The sequence below is a fragment of the Saimiri boliviensis genome, chromosome 5 (assembly GCF_048565385.1).
Source record: "Saimiri boliviensis isolate mSaiBol1 chromosome 5, mSaiBol1.pri, whole genome shotgun sequence".
In the NCBI taxonomy this organism is placed as follows: Eukaryota; Metazoa; Chordata; class Mammalia; order Primates; family Cebidae; genus Saimiri; species Saimiri boliviensis.
This window is the reverse complement of record NC_133453.1, coordinates 138612948-138632261: the sequence shown is the minus strand read 5'-3', so window position 1 is coordinate 138632261 and position 19314 is coordinate 138612948. Positions and strand designations below refer to the sequence as shown.

The following is a 19314-nucleotide window of genomic DNA, read 5'->3' as shown; positions in this document are numbered from 1 at the left end:
TGTTTTGTTCTTTTTGACATCTATCTCTAGAAAATTTCTCATTCATATACTAACTTGTTTTTCTGATTTACTTGTATTGTTTTTATGTATTCTCTTGTATCTTATTGCGCTTCTTTAATACTGGTATTTTGAATTCTTTATCTGGGGTTTCATAGATTTCTTTAGTCGCTAGATAATTATGTTCCTTTGCAAATACTATCTTTGTGGGGGTTTTTCATGTTTCTTGTGTCCTTACATTGATACCTGCACATCTGTCATGACAATCACTTCTTTCCATTTTTAAATTTGTTTTCATAGGGGAGGACTTTCTCTTGAAGATGAGTCTGTGGTGTTTGTTGGGTATGGTACTTTGGCTTTGATTCTGTGTGCATGCAGTAGCATAGCTCTCAAGATTTCTTTGCTGCTAAATAGCTTCATTGGTGTCTGTAATTTTCCTCAGTGGTCTAGGTTGTGGTTATTAGGGAAGACTGTGGTAAACTTTTGCTTGTGACAGGGACACCAGATGGGCCTGTCCTGGGGCCCCAGTGGTGGCAGCAGCATGCTAAGCATACCTGTCCTTGGGCTCTAGGACATGTATGCTGGCACTGGTGTTAGCAGACCCAAGCAAGCCAATTCTTGGGCCTCTAGGCAGCTTGTTTGGGTGATATTAGTGGCAGCTGTGGGCTGGTGGTGTGTCCTCAGGCACTTGGACAGTTGGCATGGGATGGTTGATAGTAGCAGTAGTGGTGGGACCAACCTCTGAGTCCCAAGAGCTACACAGTAGTGTTGGAAGTGATTGCAACAGGCTGGGCAGGCTAGTCCACAGGCTCACAGGTGACATGTATGTGTGTTGGTGCCCACTGCAATGGTAGTGGCAGGTTTGGTGGCTCCAACTTCAAGCCCCTTGTTGGCTTGGTGACAATATTGGTGGACTGGGTTGGGTATTCTCCAGGGCTTCAGATGCCTTGATTGGGTACTAGGGGGTGAGGGGTCAGAGCCAGTCCCAGTGGACTCATCCTCACATCCTTTAATAGTGCTTGAAAACACTGGCTGTGGAAGGCAGGGGTGGTGTGACCCCAGGCCCAAAGCAGAACGTTCATGTTGGGGTGGCAGCAGCTGTACTGTATCCCTGCTACAGGGGAGGACAGAGTCACTTTCAATGGCAGCAATTGCAGGCAAATGGCTGGCAAGTGTACATTTCACTTGCCCTTTGGCCCCAGTTGATGCATCCCACTGCTATGGCTATCACCTGGCAGATTTGTCCTAGGGGAGATTAAAATTGCACAGTAGCTTCACTGTTGGGAGCAATGTGGTAGCTGCCAATGGCTAACACTTCAGTCCTAAAAGTAGTAGGCAGCTGCAGTCCTGACTGCAGGTGGGGCATGTCACTGGGGCTCCAGGGATATGAAGATGCAGGGGCTGTTGGGCCCAGGGAAGAATGCAGTGTGATGAGGACTGAGATATCAATGAGGACTGAGATATCAAAGTGACAACTTGCTGAGCTGCTTAGGACTTGGGGGTTGTGTGGGATTATGTGTGCTCCCTCTCTGGGGCAATATCACACAGTCTTCAGGTAGCTGCCTATGTTGTTCTGTCTCACAATAGTCTAGTGGCTCTCCTATGACTGGAGGGAGTCTCATGGGAATGTTGATCACTAGGGGTCACCCATAGACTCTTTCCTTATACTGGGGAGACTTTCCTGTCTCCTAGCCTATCCCATCTGAACAGACCATTTTGCTTTCTTTCAAGGAATGGGAAGCCCTTCCTTGCTTTAGTTGTTTGCTAAATTCTGTACTTCTCTGTAGAATTTCAGATATTATCTCTTACATGATATATTTGAACTGTGATTATCTACTCATTATTTTGGTTCTCCTTTATGGAAGAGAATACAAGATGTCTCTGGTCAGGCATCTGGAAGCCTCACTGATTTTTTCATATAAAGCCTTTTGTGTATCTTTCACAGTTTTGTATCCATCTTCATAAGGGATTTTAAGTAGTTTTCCATTCTTGTAGGACTTAGTTTTGAAGGAGAGTTATGTTGGCCTCATAAAATGCATAAGAACGTGTTTTTTTCTTTTGCTATTGTCTAGGAGAGTTTGTATAAGAGTGGTAGGGTTTTTTTTTTCTGTAAGTATTTGGAGAAATTTCAATGTTTAGAATTATTTTGAATGAGCAATTATATCTAAAACACTTAGAAAGTAACTAGCATTTGATAACAGCTATAAAATAGTATTCTTGTGTGCTTTGAATATCCATTTTCCTGTGTAAATCATTACATTAAAATGCTAAGAGAGAACAGCTGTAGGCTTTACACAGTGGTAACATGCTTGAAGCCATTCTTTTAGCAGTCACCTTTCAGGATTTCAGCATTTATTCAAATATCACTTACTACTCAGTGTATTTTCAGAAGATTTTTATTTTGATTTTTCAACTGTTCTGTTGCCATAAGATTTCCAATACATAAATGAGAGGCAGGTTTTGATAGAACATAGCTTTTTTAAAGTTCATGGGTATGTGTGCAGGTTTGTTACATGAGCAGACTGTATCACAGGGATTTGTTGTACAGAATTTTTCATCACCCATGTATGAAGGCTCATACTTATTTTTCCTGATCCTCTTCCTCCTCTCACCCTTCACTCTCCAATAGGCCCCAGTGTATTTTGTTCCCCTCTATGTTTCCATGTGTTTTTATCGTTTAGCTCCTACTTATATGTGAGAACATGTGGTATTTGGTTTTCTGTTGCTGCATTAGTTTGCTAAGGATAATAGCCTCCAGCTCTATCCATGCTCTGACAAATGACATAACATGATCTCATTCATTTTATGGCTGCATAGTATTCCATGGTGTATACCACATTTTCTTTATCCATTCTATCAACGATGAGCATTTAGATTGATCCTGTGTCTCAGTTATTGTAAACCGTGTTGCAATGAACATGCGTGTGCATGGGTCTTTATAGGAGAATAATTTATATTCCTTTGAGTATGTGCCCAGTAATGGGATTGCTGGGTCAAATGATATTTGTCTTTAGGTTTTTGAGGAAACATCATCCTGTCTTCCACAGTGGTTGAACTAATCTACACTCTGACCAACAATGTATAAGTGCAGAACATAGTTTTAAATAATGAGTATGGCTAACTCCATCTCATGCCCATGAAGAATTCTTTGCAGCTAACAGGGGTACACTGAGATTGTGACACATCTAATTTGTTTTCTTACTAAAATCATCACAAATATCTTCTTTTATTCCAAATTCCAGCCCTCTCTCCACAGTGGAACTCTTCAAGGATTACCACCATTCAGAGGCCCCATATTTTCACATCCACTTACTTCTCAACCAAAACATGGTTTCCATTTCTACCATTTCACTGAAATGGCTTGTTGCCAGGCTGCCTCCAAACTGTCACATCATTAAGTAAAGGTCATGATTCTGTGTTCTGCTTATGTGATCTCAGTGGCACTCAATATTATTGACCACATCAGGTTTCTTCAAGCATGCTCTGCCATTGAATTCTATGACAGTCTATGCTTACTGTTTTTCTCCTCTGTATTTACCCATTTCTGTTTACCCTCTTAACTGACTTGCCTTTATATATATGACATTGACTGTTAAGTTCCTCAAGTTTTGATTTCTTGAAGCCTTTTATTTCAATCACTTTGATATGCAGTGTTTGCCCTTAAAAGTGCATATCTCAAGTATAGTGTATTACTTGCCTGGAAACCATATCCATATATTCCATGATCTTGCTGACATTCAAATTTGGAGGCTTTTCATGTACGTGAGATTTCGTGCTGTCTAAAAGTGGGCTCCTGTGGTCCTCTCTCAGCTGCTTTTACAGTTCTCTCCTTCAGTGAAAGGTAGCATCATCTTCCTAGACCTGGAGATATCTAGACCAGGGTGACCAAGAGCCATCCTTGACTCTAGTCTCCCTCATCCCAAAGTCCAGCAATGGTTAAGTCCTGCTCACCTTATCTCTTCACCATCTCCCAATTCCACTTATTTTTTTTTTCCCCAGTGCCATTATTTGAAAGTCCAGGGTATCATTCATTTATCAGGAGTACTGCAAAAGGCTAATATTAAGAACTCTTCCCTAAACTTTGAAAATTGCTAGGCTATCCATTGCAGTCAGAATAGTTTTCAAACTTAAATCTGAGCACGCATGCCATTGCTTGAAAGTATCTGTTTAATGTCTGCTCTACCAAGGGAATGCAGTCTGTTTTGTTCCAGAAAATTATCAGCATTCAATATAGACGTTAATTTTAAGTTACAAGCAAAGGAAAAAAACAAAAAAAAATGTTTTATCACCTAGAAATAAACATTATATTTTCCTCTGATACGTAGGTAAGAACTTCAAATATAAGACATCATTTAAAAGTTTATAATTGACATAGCCAGGGATTAGAAATATGCACACAAAATATGCTCTTAATATAAGAAATTATTCTCCAGGATAGACCATACTGATTTATCCAGTCCAGCCCTCTGTTCTGAAAGCAACACATGAAAAGGCAGAGAAAGAAAAATAATCTCTATGACCTGGCCTGTTAAACATGTATTTATTTCCTGAGTAATGATTAGGTGCCGGCTATAATGGGCTACTGAGTGGAGGACAGCGGTCAAACCTTCTTACGATGTATGCCAGAATATGGCAGACACCAGAAAGATAGGAAAGATGTGAGGGTACAAAAAGGAAGTTGGAGTCACATCCAGTCACAGGACTAAGTCTCTATGGAGCAGGAGACTTGCAAGTTTTGAAGGAGAGGAGAATCTATTCAGAAAGAAATTGCAGGGACGTCCTTCCAGTCTGAATGAAGATTAACTTGGCATAATGTAACTGGCATCATGGCCATGACATCTCAGAGGTTATGAAGGCCTCTGCTTGGGTGGTGGCAGTCAGAACAGAAGTGGTTAACACACTAACACTGGACCTAGTAGGCTTTATGGGTTGGGAGACAAAGACAAAAGCAGGAGGAACCAAAAAGGATGACTGAGAAAATCTGAGCCCAGAAAATACCCGTGCCAGTAAGGGAAGTACAGAAGCTGAAAGGAGATGATAAGGGTTGGAGTTCTGAAGACAGGGAGAGACAGATGATGTTTAGTTTCTGACCTGCTGAGGTGTAGATGCTTGTAATACAGAGAGACGAGGCGAGAAATGGGAGGATGAAGTTTGATAAAAGAACCAAGAAAACTTGGCAAGACTTCAACATCCCTACTTCATTAGCATACTGTGAATCCATAATCCATAAATTTTATCTAAAGCATTTTGGAGTCTTTCCTAAAAGTTTTTGATTATTTGTATAAATCTTAACATGTCATTTGCAAATAACATTCCTTTTTAACATCCAATGTCTACTTAATCAACTAACAATTGTTTTCTATGTACAGTTTATTCAAGGTTAATTTGGTCCTGCTCTTACATCCCAGCTGGTGTTGGGTCCTAAACTTAACTCTGAGAATTTCAGTTGGGCTACAGAGGAAATAAGTCTAACTAATGATGCCTTCTTGTAGGGCAAATAATTTCATTTTGAAATGCTATAGCAAAAGCACAACAATAAAGCATTGGTTCCACTTTTAAATAAATAAGGGGTTATTTTTCTGCCTAAAGTTTTCATTCAAATGACTGATCAGATCTCACATGTCTGTTTAAAAATGTCTGACTTAGGTCATTACAAAATGACAGACTGTGATAAACTAGATGATAGTTAGAAGCAAGACAATGAGGCATTGTTTACACAGAAGATTGAGTAACTGGTTTAACAAAAGAGGTTCTTGGGTATCTATTGTATGTACAACTATGAGATTTACTGGAGCTTTTATAATTTCTGCAAGGCTCTTTTCCAGCCAGCTTCATTAACTTGAAGTAAATCACATCATGCAGAAATCTGGCTCAGCCAGAAAGCAACCCAGTGAGATACAAGATGAAGAAAAACAGACACGGGATGATAAGATTTAGAATCTTTGGCATTTTTCGTAAACATTTTGTTTAAAGATTATTAAATTACAACCCAGAGACAAAAAATATATATGTATAGTAAACTCACTATTAAATGAGATCTTTTACCTTTTCTTTATAATACATACATATATAAAAACTGCACAAAGTATGTGTCAACAAAATAGTCTTTAAAACTTAAGTATCATTTAAACAGAGTTAATTGCATACATTTTATATATGCACAAAGTCAGGATTTTTACATGGCAGGGGAATACTGTGGAATGATGGGGTCTGCAGAAGACAGATGCTATCAAAGGAGGACTCCAGGGTGGTATTTTCTAGAAATGGGGTTCTGAAATAAATTTTTATTGTATGTAGCTTATTTTGCTTCTAAGAGGAACAACAGATACATTTGGGCAGCCAAAGTGTTTTTGCTTTCTGCTTAATACATTCAAGCAAATGAAATGATTATAGTAAGCAGTCTTATTTATGAGTCCCTCTGTGCCATATCTTTCTAAATATCTGGAGAATTCATTCATTTCTCCCCTCCCTCACCTGCCTTTCTGAAATTACATGTTGACATTTTATAATGTTTTGAAAATAAGCAAAAAGTAAAGTCAGAAGAAGAGACACTGTAAGGCGACCAAATACTTTCATTAAACCATCATTTCTCAAGTGAGTGATCTCTAGGGGTCTTCCTGGAGCATCCATTGCCAGCAATGGACCATGCTGCAGGCTGGCTTCCAGCACCGAGAAGTTTCCCAAAAATGCACATACATATCCGTAATAATCATGGCGGAAACATCCCTAAAGGTTTGAGCTAATTCTGGTAATTACTAAAAATGCCTTTTAGTAATGTACATTATTTGGACAGATGATGGCTATCAAAGACTTGTTAACTTGGAGAAAAGACTTACGCCCATGAACAATCATCTGAAAGGAGTGTGGGGATGGGGAGTGGAAATCTTAATGACACTCTGTTGGAAGTGTGAAAACAAGTTCAAAGTCACTCTTGAATCCAAGTGGGCTCCTGGCTGTTCTCAAGGAAGGTAGTGTTTAGATTCATGGCAGCCTGGCTTTATCTCCTATTTCAGAATGGAGGTTGGTCTTTCACAGTCTCAGGATTTCTTTTTGCTGGGCTGACCACTCTACGAAACTAGGACACCCACAGGTGGGGGTGTGTGCACATGTGTGTATGTCTGTGCACGTGAAGGAGGAAGAATACACAGGGTGCCACAGGGCATGCATTTCAGAAGGACACCTTGGGTACCACTGAAACAGCCATAACATTGGTCTAATCAACCACAGTATTGGGTGCTGGTTTCCAAAGTTGGTGTGTGCCCTAGAGAGCGCTGCGCTTCTTCCGCAGGGGGCTGTGGCTGCTGCAGAGTTTCAATTCCATGTACTGCACCTGTGAAAACAAACAGCCATGATGCTAGCGGTTAGGTAACCCTAGCTCACCACAGCGTGTGCTAATGGCTCCCCAAGGACAACCCAAGGCAAAGGAAGGAAGGTTCAAAGGTAATGAATCATTTTCTAAACACAGGAACATGGAGGGATTAATTGCAGGAAGGATTTGAGAAGTCATGCATCATTTCTTGAAACCAAAATATTAAAAGCAGATTTTTTTCTAATGAGATGCATGGGTTTCTACCTGCTCTGGGCACTGCTGGAGGATGTTCGTTTTGTGTGTGCCAGTTTTCAACCTTAAGTAAGCTTAATAACTGCCTCTTAGGAATGTTTATCTTAGCATATGATACAGTAACTTACTGAGAATTATTTATTTAAAAATATCTAAAATCTTGGGGGAAACATCTCAGAAAATTATATACATTTACTTTGCCTGAGAGGGAAAAATGCTGATACTGATACTGGACCCCAGACTTTTATACAGATTTCTCTTAGAAATTAATTTCATTTGCAATGTAATGGCTAAAACGTCTGTGATAGATACAAGTACTCGGGAGTCCCCAGTGGCAAACTGTCATTATGTTATTAGAAAGCGCCCTTGGCGATACACGGAGGATCTTACTAGTGTACTGTACATCTTCCTGGAATGCTCTTTTGTTGAATCTCTCTGTGTTCATGCCAACTCCGACTGGAATGGCCACTTTGAGGGCTAGTGCCTGGACTGTGCACAGAGAATCCTTGGGGGCTTGATGGAAATTTCTATTCTTCAAGGATACAGCGTGAACTCACACTGCGACCCAAGTGATGGGATGTTGCAAACGTATTGCTTTGGTGTGCGGGCTTTGATAGGCTGCTGGTGGAATGGCTTTATTTAAAATATTGTATTACAGACCACACGTGCTCCCTATTTTTAGCATTTGTGCCCAGCTCCCCAAGGACATTATGCCTGATCACAGAAGTAAGGCTCTACAGTTTGTCAAAGGCAGATAAACGAAGAAAGCACCCCATTCCTTATGGTGTTTTGCCAAGGTGCCCTCAGGGAGCAGAGGATGACGTACCTGTCAATCTTCAATGCAAAACAAACAGGCAGCAGGTTATTATTTTTAAATTAAGAATTCCAAATGTTATCGAGTAAATTCATCTTTATAGACTGTATTTTCACCGCTAAGTATAAAGTGAAGTTTAAAGAAAGACAACATCACAGTACATTTTAATTTCTAGAACCTGGAATGAAGGGGAAAGAGACTCGGAGGCCTTTCCGCCCCAGATCTTTGCAATCCTCCCTGAGCTGCCAGGGAACCAATTATGCTGCAGTGGCTCAAATATGAAAATCGATACTTGGTTTGGGATTCTCTAAGATATTAAAGGATTGTGTCTTTGATCATCTTGATGATATTTCTCGCCATGGTCTCCCCATCTACCTATTCAGTGATCTCTATTCTCCATTTGAGAAGCTGCCACCTGCCCTCCTTCCTCTGGACTTATAGCAGGCTGATCCACAGGGGTCAGGATCGAGCTACTCTACACGACTTTCTAGTATTGTTGCCTTTGTTAATCTCTGCGTATCCACAGAAACAGGACGCTGCTGGACTAAGTGACCATTATCTGTGAATAATACTTCTGACTGATCTCACATTATTTCACACTGCCTCTGCCTCTGTGTGTATTAGGTAAGCAGGGGCTGCGCCCTCAGCATCCCTAAGTCTTCAGAGGGAGGCCTAGGAGATAAATCGGAGCAAATGAGAATAAAAAGACTAATCCTCTCGTCCCCTACTTCCCCTAAACTGCTTGCCACCCGGAAGAAGAAGAAGAAAATAAGCAACACTCCCCGGCTTTGGATCTCATACAATTCTACTCACTGAGCCCATCTTATCCTCTTCAGGGAGGCAAGCAATCGAAAGGGGACAAGCATTGATGCACAGTAGCCACGCAGTGTGAGTTCCAGATCATTCTTAAGTAGCTCTTTTTCAAAACAGTTTCCCCCAATTGCCTCATGCTTTGGACAAAGAATTTTCCGTCACTTCCCTGCAAGCCAGGCCTCTTTAAGGATTTTCTGGTTCCTTATCTCAATTACTCACACAAACAAAGCAATGTGCGCCTCTGGCTCCTGGGCTGGCCAGATTTCAGGTTGGGGCCCCGTTGGTGGTGACCATTCGTTACATACCTTTTGAACATCAGACGGTACCCTAGAGAGGAAGTCTAGCAGCTCATTATTGTCGATGGAATAGGGATTTCGAAGCTTCTTAGTAAATTTATTTATGCCTGAAAAACAAACACAGGAGATCTTTTTATCTATCTATCCATCCATCAGTCAATCAATCCGTTATCTATCTATCTAGCATCTATCTTCAAAAACTTGCCTGACTGTGGGGGAGAAGGGGATATTCACAAGTAAAAATTAGTGTGAAAACAATTACCAGACCTCAAGTCATGCACATGTTGCTGTCATGTGGAATCATTCACAAATGCCTTTTCCTGAAGGCAGGAAGTGGGGGCTGTGGAAGAGGGGCTCTGCCTTCTTCAGCTGTGAAAATCCCATTACAATCCCAGCACCAGGGCGACAGAAACACACTCTCAAACTGGGGAGCACATTGGCTTTTTTGGAATACACTGATTAACAGCCTCCTCTGCTATGAAAACAAATGTCCCAGATGGGAAAAGGCCTTCATTAGCCCAAACAAGTCCCAGCTTGGAGGCTCTGGACCAAACGTAGCAGTGGGAGGTAGAGGGTAGGAGTTGTTTTTTTGTTGTTACAAAGAAAACTGCAGCCATTCGTCTTTCCCCACCTCCAACTCATTTTCACAGGTTTCTCTCCTCTCACAGCAGAACAGAACCTGACATGTTGATTGTACTTTGATGCTGCAGGAAACTGTGAAAAGTTATTATTGGAAAATTATCTTACTATGGTTGCTAACTTAATTTATGGATCACAGCACTGGTGCGTGGGTCTGTCTGGGCAATGGAGAACATGCTAATTTAGGACAAGGACAATGATAATTAGAAATGGGCTCAATGTTTAAGATGTCAACATCCTATAGACCGTCCCTCTTTGGTGGCTGCCCCTCAGGCTCCTGAGCATATCCAGGACACGCCTGGTTTCCTCTTTAGAGGGGAGTTCCTCTCAACCACATTTTGTCTTCTACTCTGCTCTTTGGAGCTGCTTTGACTATATCCGGAGCTCATAAGCTGTAGTCTTTTCACCAAATGTCAACCCGTTTTTCATGTTGAGTTTTAGAAGCAGAAAGACTAGGTGGCCTTCTGAAGTTTTGCCACAGGGTGCTTGTTTAACAAGGATCATATCTGAAGGGCTGTCAGTCCCAATGACACTGAATGAATTCTTAGCTTCGTTGTACTCTGAATGGCTCCTACTCAGAAGTCAAGGTAACATTTAACTGTTCAGTAGTCCCCAACACACAAAGGGTCTGATTTTTTTGTTGTTGTTCATTAAATATTATTTTGCTTTCATCTGAGGACTAGGCTTCCTGCATGGCATTATACCTGATACAATGCCAACCTCCAGTCATTTCTCTGGAGGGTCAGATTTACATCTGCTTTGCAAATGGGAGCCAGCCATTGTGCCTGAGTAAATGGTGGCTTGGCGGTTGGGCTGGTGAAGGTTCCTAGCAAATGATCCCCTTTCCCTCAAGTCAAAGCTGCACTCTGCCTTTCTTCCCTCTACCCCCACAGCAAGCTTCATGTTTCCAGCTAAAATTTCCCCCAGTGTGCCTTTACACTAAAATACTCTCACTGTGTTATTCTAAAGACATTTAATTGTAGCATGGGCTTTTTGGCAAAAGAAAATAGACAAGGCAAAATGATGAAGGGAGACAAAGACATATTGAGAACAGATATATCTTCTATTGTTAATTATATATGGTGTGCGCATCTGGAGTCTTTACAATGAACAGCAAGGCAGGGATAATATCACAGCCGATCAAAACACTGCATTCTTAGTCACTGAGAAGATTATAAACCTGCACAGTAGCTCAAATGCACCAATAAGGGCAAAAGTATTCCACAATGCACTGAGACTATGTTTGAAATTTAAAAAAAACTTAAAATTATAGGGCACTCAGATTGCATGTTTCAAATGCACACCTTGTTTATGAAGGTGTCCAGGCTCAAATGTTTCAATAATTTGCCCTATTAACAACTGTGTAAGACTGATTAAGACTGATTGTCAACAGGAAATCATAGAATCCTTGGTCTTTTTTTTTTTTTTTTTTTTTTTTAAGACGGGGTTTCGCCATGTTAGGCTGGTCTCAAACTCCTGACCTCAGGTGATCCACCCACCTCAGCCTCTCAAAGTGCTGGGATTACAGGCATGAGCCACTACGCCCAGCCACCTTGGCCATTCTTTAAGGGACAAGAAAACAAAGGGTATGGTGTAGGAATACCTGGGCCCCCAGTTCTGGCTCCATCATGTATTAGCTGTGTGATTTTAGAAAAATCACTTAACCTTCCTGTACCTCACATTTTTTACATTAATATTTGAATAATGAAGACCTGCCTTACAGAGTTTCTTGGGTAGATGGGAGAATCACTTTGGGCAGTATAGGCAAAATGATACTGTAATCTGAAATTCTGCAACAATGCAGAGGGCTGCTGTCATTCCTGTAGATGCCAACAAGACAACACAAGCTAAGGAGACGAAGGAAGTGAGTATGGAAGACAGTCTTTCTACTATTAAAGACACCTGTGATCAAGCAGACAAATTTGGAAATTGTGGCTGTATCTACTAGCATGCTAAACATAGTTTTTTTAACCTAAATAATACAGATAGAGGGTATATTCATTGTAAAGCTATTTTTAGCAAAAAAAAAAAAGGGGGGGGGGGAAGAAAAAAAGCAAATGGGATCTAAATACTGAAGAATAACATTTGTTGGGAAGGATACTATCAGGTGTTGGTGCCGAATCATAGATTGAATTGATTACTGGGGTGGAATGTTGAATGAGCCCTACAGTTTAAAAAAAAAATCACTTGGAGAAAGACGAAATAAAAAATTGCATGGCTGCTTTGCACATTTGCCACTTGAGAATAACCACTTGAAACACAATTAAAAATATCTGAAAAATGGTGTTATATGAGTGATGGGCAGGTAGCTCCATCTCTAATACACTGGTCAGGGTTGGGCAGGGGGTCCTTGCCTGTTCATTTATCAAATTCTGAGTGTCTTCCATGTAAGAGATACTGTGCTATCAAATGAAGATACAAACTTAAATGAGGCATAGTTCCTTCTTGCAAAAAGCTAAAAATTTAGCTTGGAGAATTAATATCTACCTTGAAAAAACAGAAGTGGTTGCAAATAGAACTGAAAAAGTATAATTAAAACCTCTACAAATAGAAGGAATATGGGAAAATCTCTCAAACCCACATGCGATCTAATCTTAAGAAATGCTCTGCCTTCTGGAAAGACATACTTCATAGAAGTGACTAAAATTCAGTAGGTAATGTTTCCTGAAGAAAACCTCAGATATCCTTAAAATCTACTTCTCACTTAATTTTCAAAAACCACCCTCCTACACAAGAGAGGTCATGGCCTAATACAAGGTCATCTATATGGAGCACAGGTATTAAGCTTGTAGGCTCATTCATTCATAAAAATATTTACTCATTAAAGATCTATTACATAAATGTGGTTGCACTAGGAATTATCAGGCTAAAGAAGAAATAAAACATCTCACCTGTCAATAATTTTGGTGCATCCAAAAATACTCTCCCTAGCTAGTATGAAATTAGGCTGTTTTTATATACTTACGTGAAATGATTCTGATACGTATACACTTAAACAAAAATATGACTTGATATAGAATATGAAAATCTAGCATATACAGTTTTTCAGGGAAAAAAACAGAATAAAACATTTTAGAATATTATTTACCATTTTTACCACTCAATAAAACATGAATAAGCAACTTAAGAGTAAAGTTTTCTGATCCTTAAAGTTAGCAAAACCACTAAAACTTTAAGACATGCAAGGGATACAATCATGTAAGAAATTTGCAAAATAAGTCCAGGCCCATGCTAGCTAATAACTAATTTGTCTTAGAATAAGTCCTAACAGAACTGCAGAATATATTCTAGGATGGCTTGGCAGTATTTACATGATGAGAAGAGACAATAGATCATGTGGTGATTGCCAAGGCTTTTGACTACATCGCCTGTGGTAAACTCATCAATAAACTATGAGCTCCTGTTTAAAATGTAAAGCCAAAGAACCAGACATAGAGTACAAAGCTCAGAGGGTTACTATCAGCCCAAGAGAGCATAATAAACTCCATACCATTTAATAATTTTATCCATAAACTGAATAATAAATAGAGCAATATTTCATTAAGCAAATGCATAAAGTTGTTGGAAAGCTGCCAAGATCTTGCAGAATAAGATCAGAAGTCAAAGTGATGTGGGTATAGAGGAAGAGGGGTTGCAATCCCGAAATTGCTGATCAAAAGGGAAAATACGGTATTAGTCGTTGTTTTTTTTGTTTTTGTTTTTGTTTTTGTTTTTTTTTTTGACACACAGTCTTGCTCTGTTGCCCAGGCTTGAGTGGTGCAGTGGCTCAAACTCTGCTCACTGCAACCTCTGCCTCCCAGGGTCAAGCAATTCTCATGCCTCAGCCTCCAGAGTAGCTGTGATTACAGGCTCCTGCCACCACCCTGGCTTATTTTTGTATTTTTAGTAGAGAGAGAGTTTTGCCATATTGGCCAAGCTGATTTTGAACTCCTGACCTCAGGTGATCCACCTGCTTCGGTCTCCCAAAGTGCAGGGATTACAGGCATGAACTTTCGTACCTGGCCAGTATTAGCCTTCTTTGTGGAGGGAAAGATGCATAAAAACAGATCAAGCAAGCATCAGGATGATGAAGAAATCAAGAAGCAGCAGTGTTTAACAGCTGGCCATAGCACTCGGCTCACATGAACTTAAACGTGAACAAACCACTAGCCAAGTGATTGCCATATTTAACCACATTCTTGTTAGGGTCAGAAAACATGATCTATGTTCTAAAGGTTATAAGTAAATACATTAAGATAGTAGTACTCAGGAAAAAATAATCGCAAAATAAGATATTTGGTTGATGCGAATAACATTTAGTATATAAAGTATTCCAAGAAATACTTTTTTTTTTCTTTTGCAAAATATGCCTTCTTAATTAGTGGCCCTGAAGAGCTCTGTGTTCTTAAGGATCAATTATTGTTGCTATGTAAAAAAAAAAAATTACCAACAAGAACTAAGGACAGATTACACTTTCCTCTGAGAATCAGGATCATCAAGTATTTAAACAGACCCCTGCCTAGTTTAAGGATAACTGAATTACACCTCTCAAAACCCCAAAATCATTCTACTTCTGTAACTGTATGCGCTATTCAATTTTTCCCATGATTTTTCCTATTGCCAAATGCCCAAGTTGGGCTTCTCTTGACAGCAGGATTCTACCTCTGTGGGTGCTCTTTGAAAAAGTCTGTACTTAATGGTTCTTAGAAAGGTTGTAGCTTTCATCCGGCATTTGCACACTCTCAGCTTTTGCTTAAGGATGAATGCATCTCAACACAGTCTCTTTTCTTTGTGATTTCCCCAAACATCTTAACATCTGATGATCCCTGAACGTGATGATCATTGAGAACTCAGTGGCAGTCACAGCTAAGTCATGGAAAACCAGGGTTGACAGACCCTTTATGGAGAGGGCTAATTGTTTCTCCAACAGTTAAGTTAGTGCAATTTTCTCTCCTTATATCAACTCAGAGCCCATCCAGCAACAGACACAAATATTCACAAACCTGCTTTCATTTTGTCCAATCTCTAGTTTGAGTATTAAATCATGAAATTTATTTCCAGTTTGCCACTTTTGTTTCTACTTAAAAAAACAAACAAACAAACAAACAAAAAAAAAAAAAAAAAAAAAACAAGCAGCTAAACGTTATACAGACACACCATTTCCCCTGGTAAATAACTTCCTCTCCATTCAGGCACTTGTTGGGTAGTCACAGAATGCCCCCTCTCCTCCCTCTCACTGCTTCTGGATTTAAGAATGGGGTTAGGTTAATTTTTTCCTTCAAGAGAGATGAAATGTCAGAAGCAACCTGGTGGTGGCCAGATCCACTTTTATGTAATATCAAGGGCATGATGCAGGTGTTTGCTCACTGTTTGAAGTGTTTCCATAAAGTTACTCGGCCACAGCAATACATTATTCAAGAGGATTTATGACTGGGAAAGCCCAAAGGGAAATGGCATGTACAATCGCATTTTTATTTGATTGCAATTATGCAAGAAGCCTATAAATATCTACCCTGATCGTTCATGCAACTGGCCTTTTCAGGGACGTCCTGGAAGTTTTTGTTCCCCAAATGCTTTCCTTAATCTCATGTTTAATTGCCAACAAGAGCACATTTAAAGTTAATAGTCGCACTTTAAAAATGAGCAATTGGTTCTTACCTGGAATTGATTGCTAGTAAAAGGACCATGCCAAACTTACCCCAGATTAAAATGATGTACCGCAGTGGAATGAAATACAAAATGATGGTGGCTGCTGCCAGAATCAAACAGGCCAGAGATGAAAGGAAGGGGACTGTCCAGTTAAATGTGCTGTAGACAAACCACATAAATATAATTTCCTCTGATGTTCAGCAACTGCCACAGAGTCATCTTGTCATGTTTATTTCATGTTCATAGTTAGAGAAAATTTTTAAAAAGTCTATTGGAAAAATTTCTTTACAAACCTTGAGATGAGAGTCTGCCAAAATGATTGGGTACTGGAAAAACATTCTTAAAGACACAGTCACAAACCAATTGCCATTCGATCTGTCAGAATACTGCTGACTTCACCTCTCTGGAACCCATAGTTCCTGAGAAGACTTTCGTCTCTCAAACATGACTAAAAACTGCAATGTTGCCACAATGGCTCTACCTAGAGATCTTCAAAACTAAGGGTTAGATCACTTCTAAGTCAACAGTTGTCTCTCAGTGAACACATGGTACCTGTAAATACGGTCACTTTTTCTTTACCAGAAGAGGGAGGATTTTTTTTTTTTTTTTGTCTTTTTTGAGACAGGGTCTTGCTCTGTTACCCAGGCTGTGGTACAGTGATAAAGCTCACTGCAGCCTCAACTGCGAGGCTCAAAGGATCCTCCTGCTTTAGCCTCCCTAGTAGCTGGGACTACAAGCAAGAGACACCACAGACAGCTAATTTTAATTTTGAAATTTTTTGTAGATTTGAGGCCTCCCTATGTCACCCTAGGCTAGTCTCAAACCCCTGGGTTCAAACAGTCCTCCTGCCTTCACCTGCCAAAGTGCTGGGATTACAGGTGTTAGCCACCGTGCCCCATGAGGAGGATATTATTACAGGGCAGGGGTGCTTTTGTGTTTACTAATAACTTGTATTTATTAGTTATTATATTTATTTAATTCCAGACTTGTTTACACCACAAATCTAACCGTGCCTTGAAATAAATGGGGAAGCATTTGACTCTAAGTCATCACACCACCATTAATAGATAATGTAGGTGATTACACTATGTATTATTTTCACAGAGCTCCTGGCTCCTTTTATTGTATCTGTTGCCTGCTTTGACTGGCATGGAAATGGAGATCTAGAAGATGACATGTGGACTTGAATATATTGTAGAAACTGAAGTGCAGTCCTAGAGATTGAACACCCTACTGAGGTGCCTGAAGTATTTCTTTTTAATGGTCTTCATCTTCACAGAATTAAACATAGAGCCTTATTGCCTTGTGCTAGGAATACAGGAAAGCAAGATGTTTTTCATGGGAGGTGGGTGAGAATGCAGGTGGATTTTAGAGGGAATAGCATGTAAGTTATTAAGTACTTTATATGGGCCAGGCATCGTGCTAACATTTTTCACATATTTAGAATGTAATGTTCTTAATAATTCTGCCCCATTTTATAGATGAGGCAAATTAAGGCTGAGAGAGATTGTCTAGCTTGTATAAATAATCCCAGTTCTATCAACAATATAGGAGAACTATAGTAACCTCATCCTCTGGTTAAGACTGAGGAAGACCTGCCTAGTCAACATGGTGAAATTCCATCTCTACTAAAATACAAAAATTAGCCAGATGTGATGGTGGGTGCCTGTAATCTCAGCCACTTGGTAGGCTGAGGGAGGAGAATCACTTGAACCGGGGAAGTGGAGGATGCAGGGAGCTGAGATCGCACCACTGCACTCCAGCCTGGGCAATGTTTTGAGAGCAATACTCCCTCTCAAAAACAAAAGACAGAGTGTTACTGTTTTTAATCTTTGCATATTATGAGGTATAATATTGTATAACTGCAAGCAAATTTGAATACTTTTTAATATGCCTGTTGGTCATTTTAATTTGTTTCTCTATGATTTCTAACTGTTGTTGTTGTTGTTGCCCTTGGACTATTATTTAGGAAAGTGCTTAAGAAAAATAATTTATAAGCAAATTGACTTGGGTTCAAGTTGAAGCTTTATATCTTCAAGTTAAGTAATTCCCAGAAATTGATTCAGTCAATCTCAACCATAATTTCCAGTCTGTAGAAATGGAATAATAACAACACCTATATCATAGATTCTGCTACAATTAAAAAGAACTTGCAAAACAGGTAGCTCAGTGGCACACTGTAAAGACTTTAAAAAGTTACTATTTGCCAGTTTTCTCCTGAGTGGTTTTGCTCAGCTTTTTCCTCAGTGGTGTCCAATATCAGTTGGGATAGTAAAAAAAAATCAGATGTTTCTCATGTTTGTTATTTATAACATTTTTCTAGTTTGTTGCTTTCTTTACTTTGTTTATAAATTTTCACATGACTAAATTTGTCAGTTTTTCCGATTAATCACTATTTTCCTCCCTTCTTTTTTATGACATCTTTGTTATTCTGAATTTCTACATGCGTATGGGTCCATTTCACAGTAGAACTTGTAACAGTACTTTCTGGAAGGCAATTTTACAGTATGTATTGAAATGTTATCTAAACTCCACAAAGGATCCAGTTCAGCATGGCAAGAAATTTAACTTGCAGCTTTCCTTGCCCAAGGGCATAGAAGCAGTACATATGTCTTCTTCAGACTGGTTGGTAATATTTAAATAAACTCAGTAAAATAGAGAAATATCTCTAAATAAAAAATTAATTAGATTTATACTCTGCAATACTATGCAGCTTAAAAAAATGAGAATACACTAAGAATGCTCACTCAACTCCCACCCCACAGACTCAAAGCTACATACAGTAAAAAACTAAACTGCAGAAATAATGTACATACGTAAGATAATATAAGGAGAGACTTTATATTTCATTGGTTGTATTTGATTATTTTTATAATAAATACATATCATACTTAAAGCAAGTAGCAACTATATCAGGTATACCAAATAAATAAAGAAAAACAAATTTATCCCCTTTTAAATTTTTTAAGGTGGAAACACAGTGGACGTCAGCCTTTGGACATAAATCCATAGCTAGGTGGCAACAAAACCCACTCTGCTTCACCCTGGAAGATTACTTATTAACTTTGTACCCCATAATGTAAAAATAATTCCTGTGCAACTTTTGTTAGCTGTGTGGCCTTAAGTAATTTACTCTACCTCTCTGTGCTTTCGTTTTCCCATCTGTAAAATGAGAATAATAACTGAATCTAGAGTTGGTGAGGGGATTCAATAGTTAATACATATAAAGCATTCATAAAACTATATGGCACATAGTCATTATTTAGTAAGTGTTAGCTACCCTTACTTTTCTCATGGTTATTGCACAAAACTGACATCAATATGGAAAGAAAGTTATTGCTACCAGGTATAATTTTGAAAATAACAAAAGCTATAACAATAAAATTACTTTAAAAAAAAGGAATATACTTTATCATTCCTTTTCTAGCAATGCCATTCAACTTTGAAGAGAAAGTAAAATACTAGATCAACTGAAAAAAGCCATTACTAGGCTGACATGAAAATTAAAATATATTCGAGTATAAAAATAAATATACTCGAAATATAAAAATAAATATACTCGAAAA

The 19314-nt window shown here is 39.1% G+C and overlaps 1 protein-coding gene across 17 annotated transcripts in view; it reads right to left on the bottom strand.

The window, feature by feature from the left end:
- Window positions 1-1184: 1184 nt before the first annotated feature.
- MCTP2 (multiple C2 and transmembrane domain containing 2) overlaps window positions 1185-19314 on the bottom strand; it is a 279413-nt gene continuing 261283 nt past the window's right edge. For 13 of the 17 annotated variants that reach the window (XM_074400075.1, XM_074400073.1, XM_074400064.1 and 10 more), the window contains 2 exons: window positions 15798-15907; window positions 7335-9588 (listed from right to left, as the gene is read on the bottom strand). In XM_074400075.1, the coding sequence (XP_074256176.1) occupies window positions 9401-9588; window positions 15798-15907 (298 nt within the window). In that variant the 3' untranslated portion in view covers window positions 7335-9400. The other 4 variants (XM_074400078.1, XM_074400076.1, XM_010349388.3 and 1 more) reach the window with 2 other exon arrangements.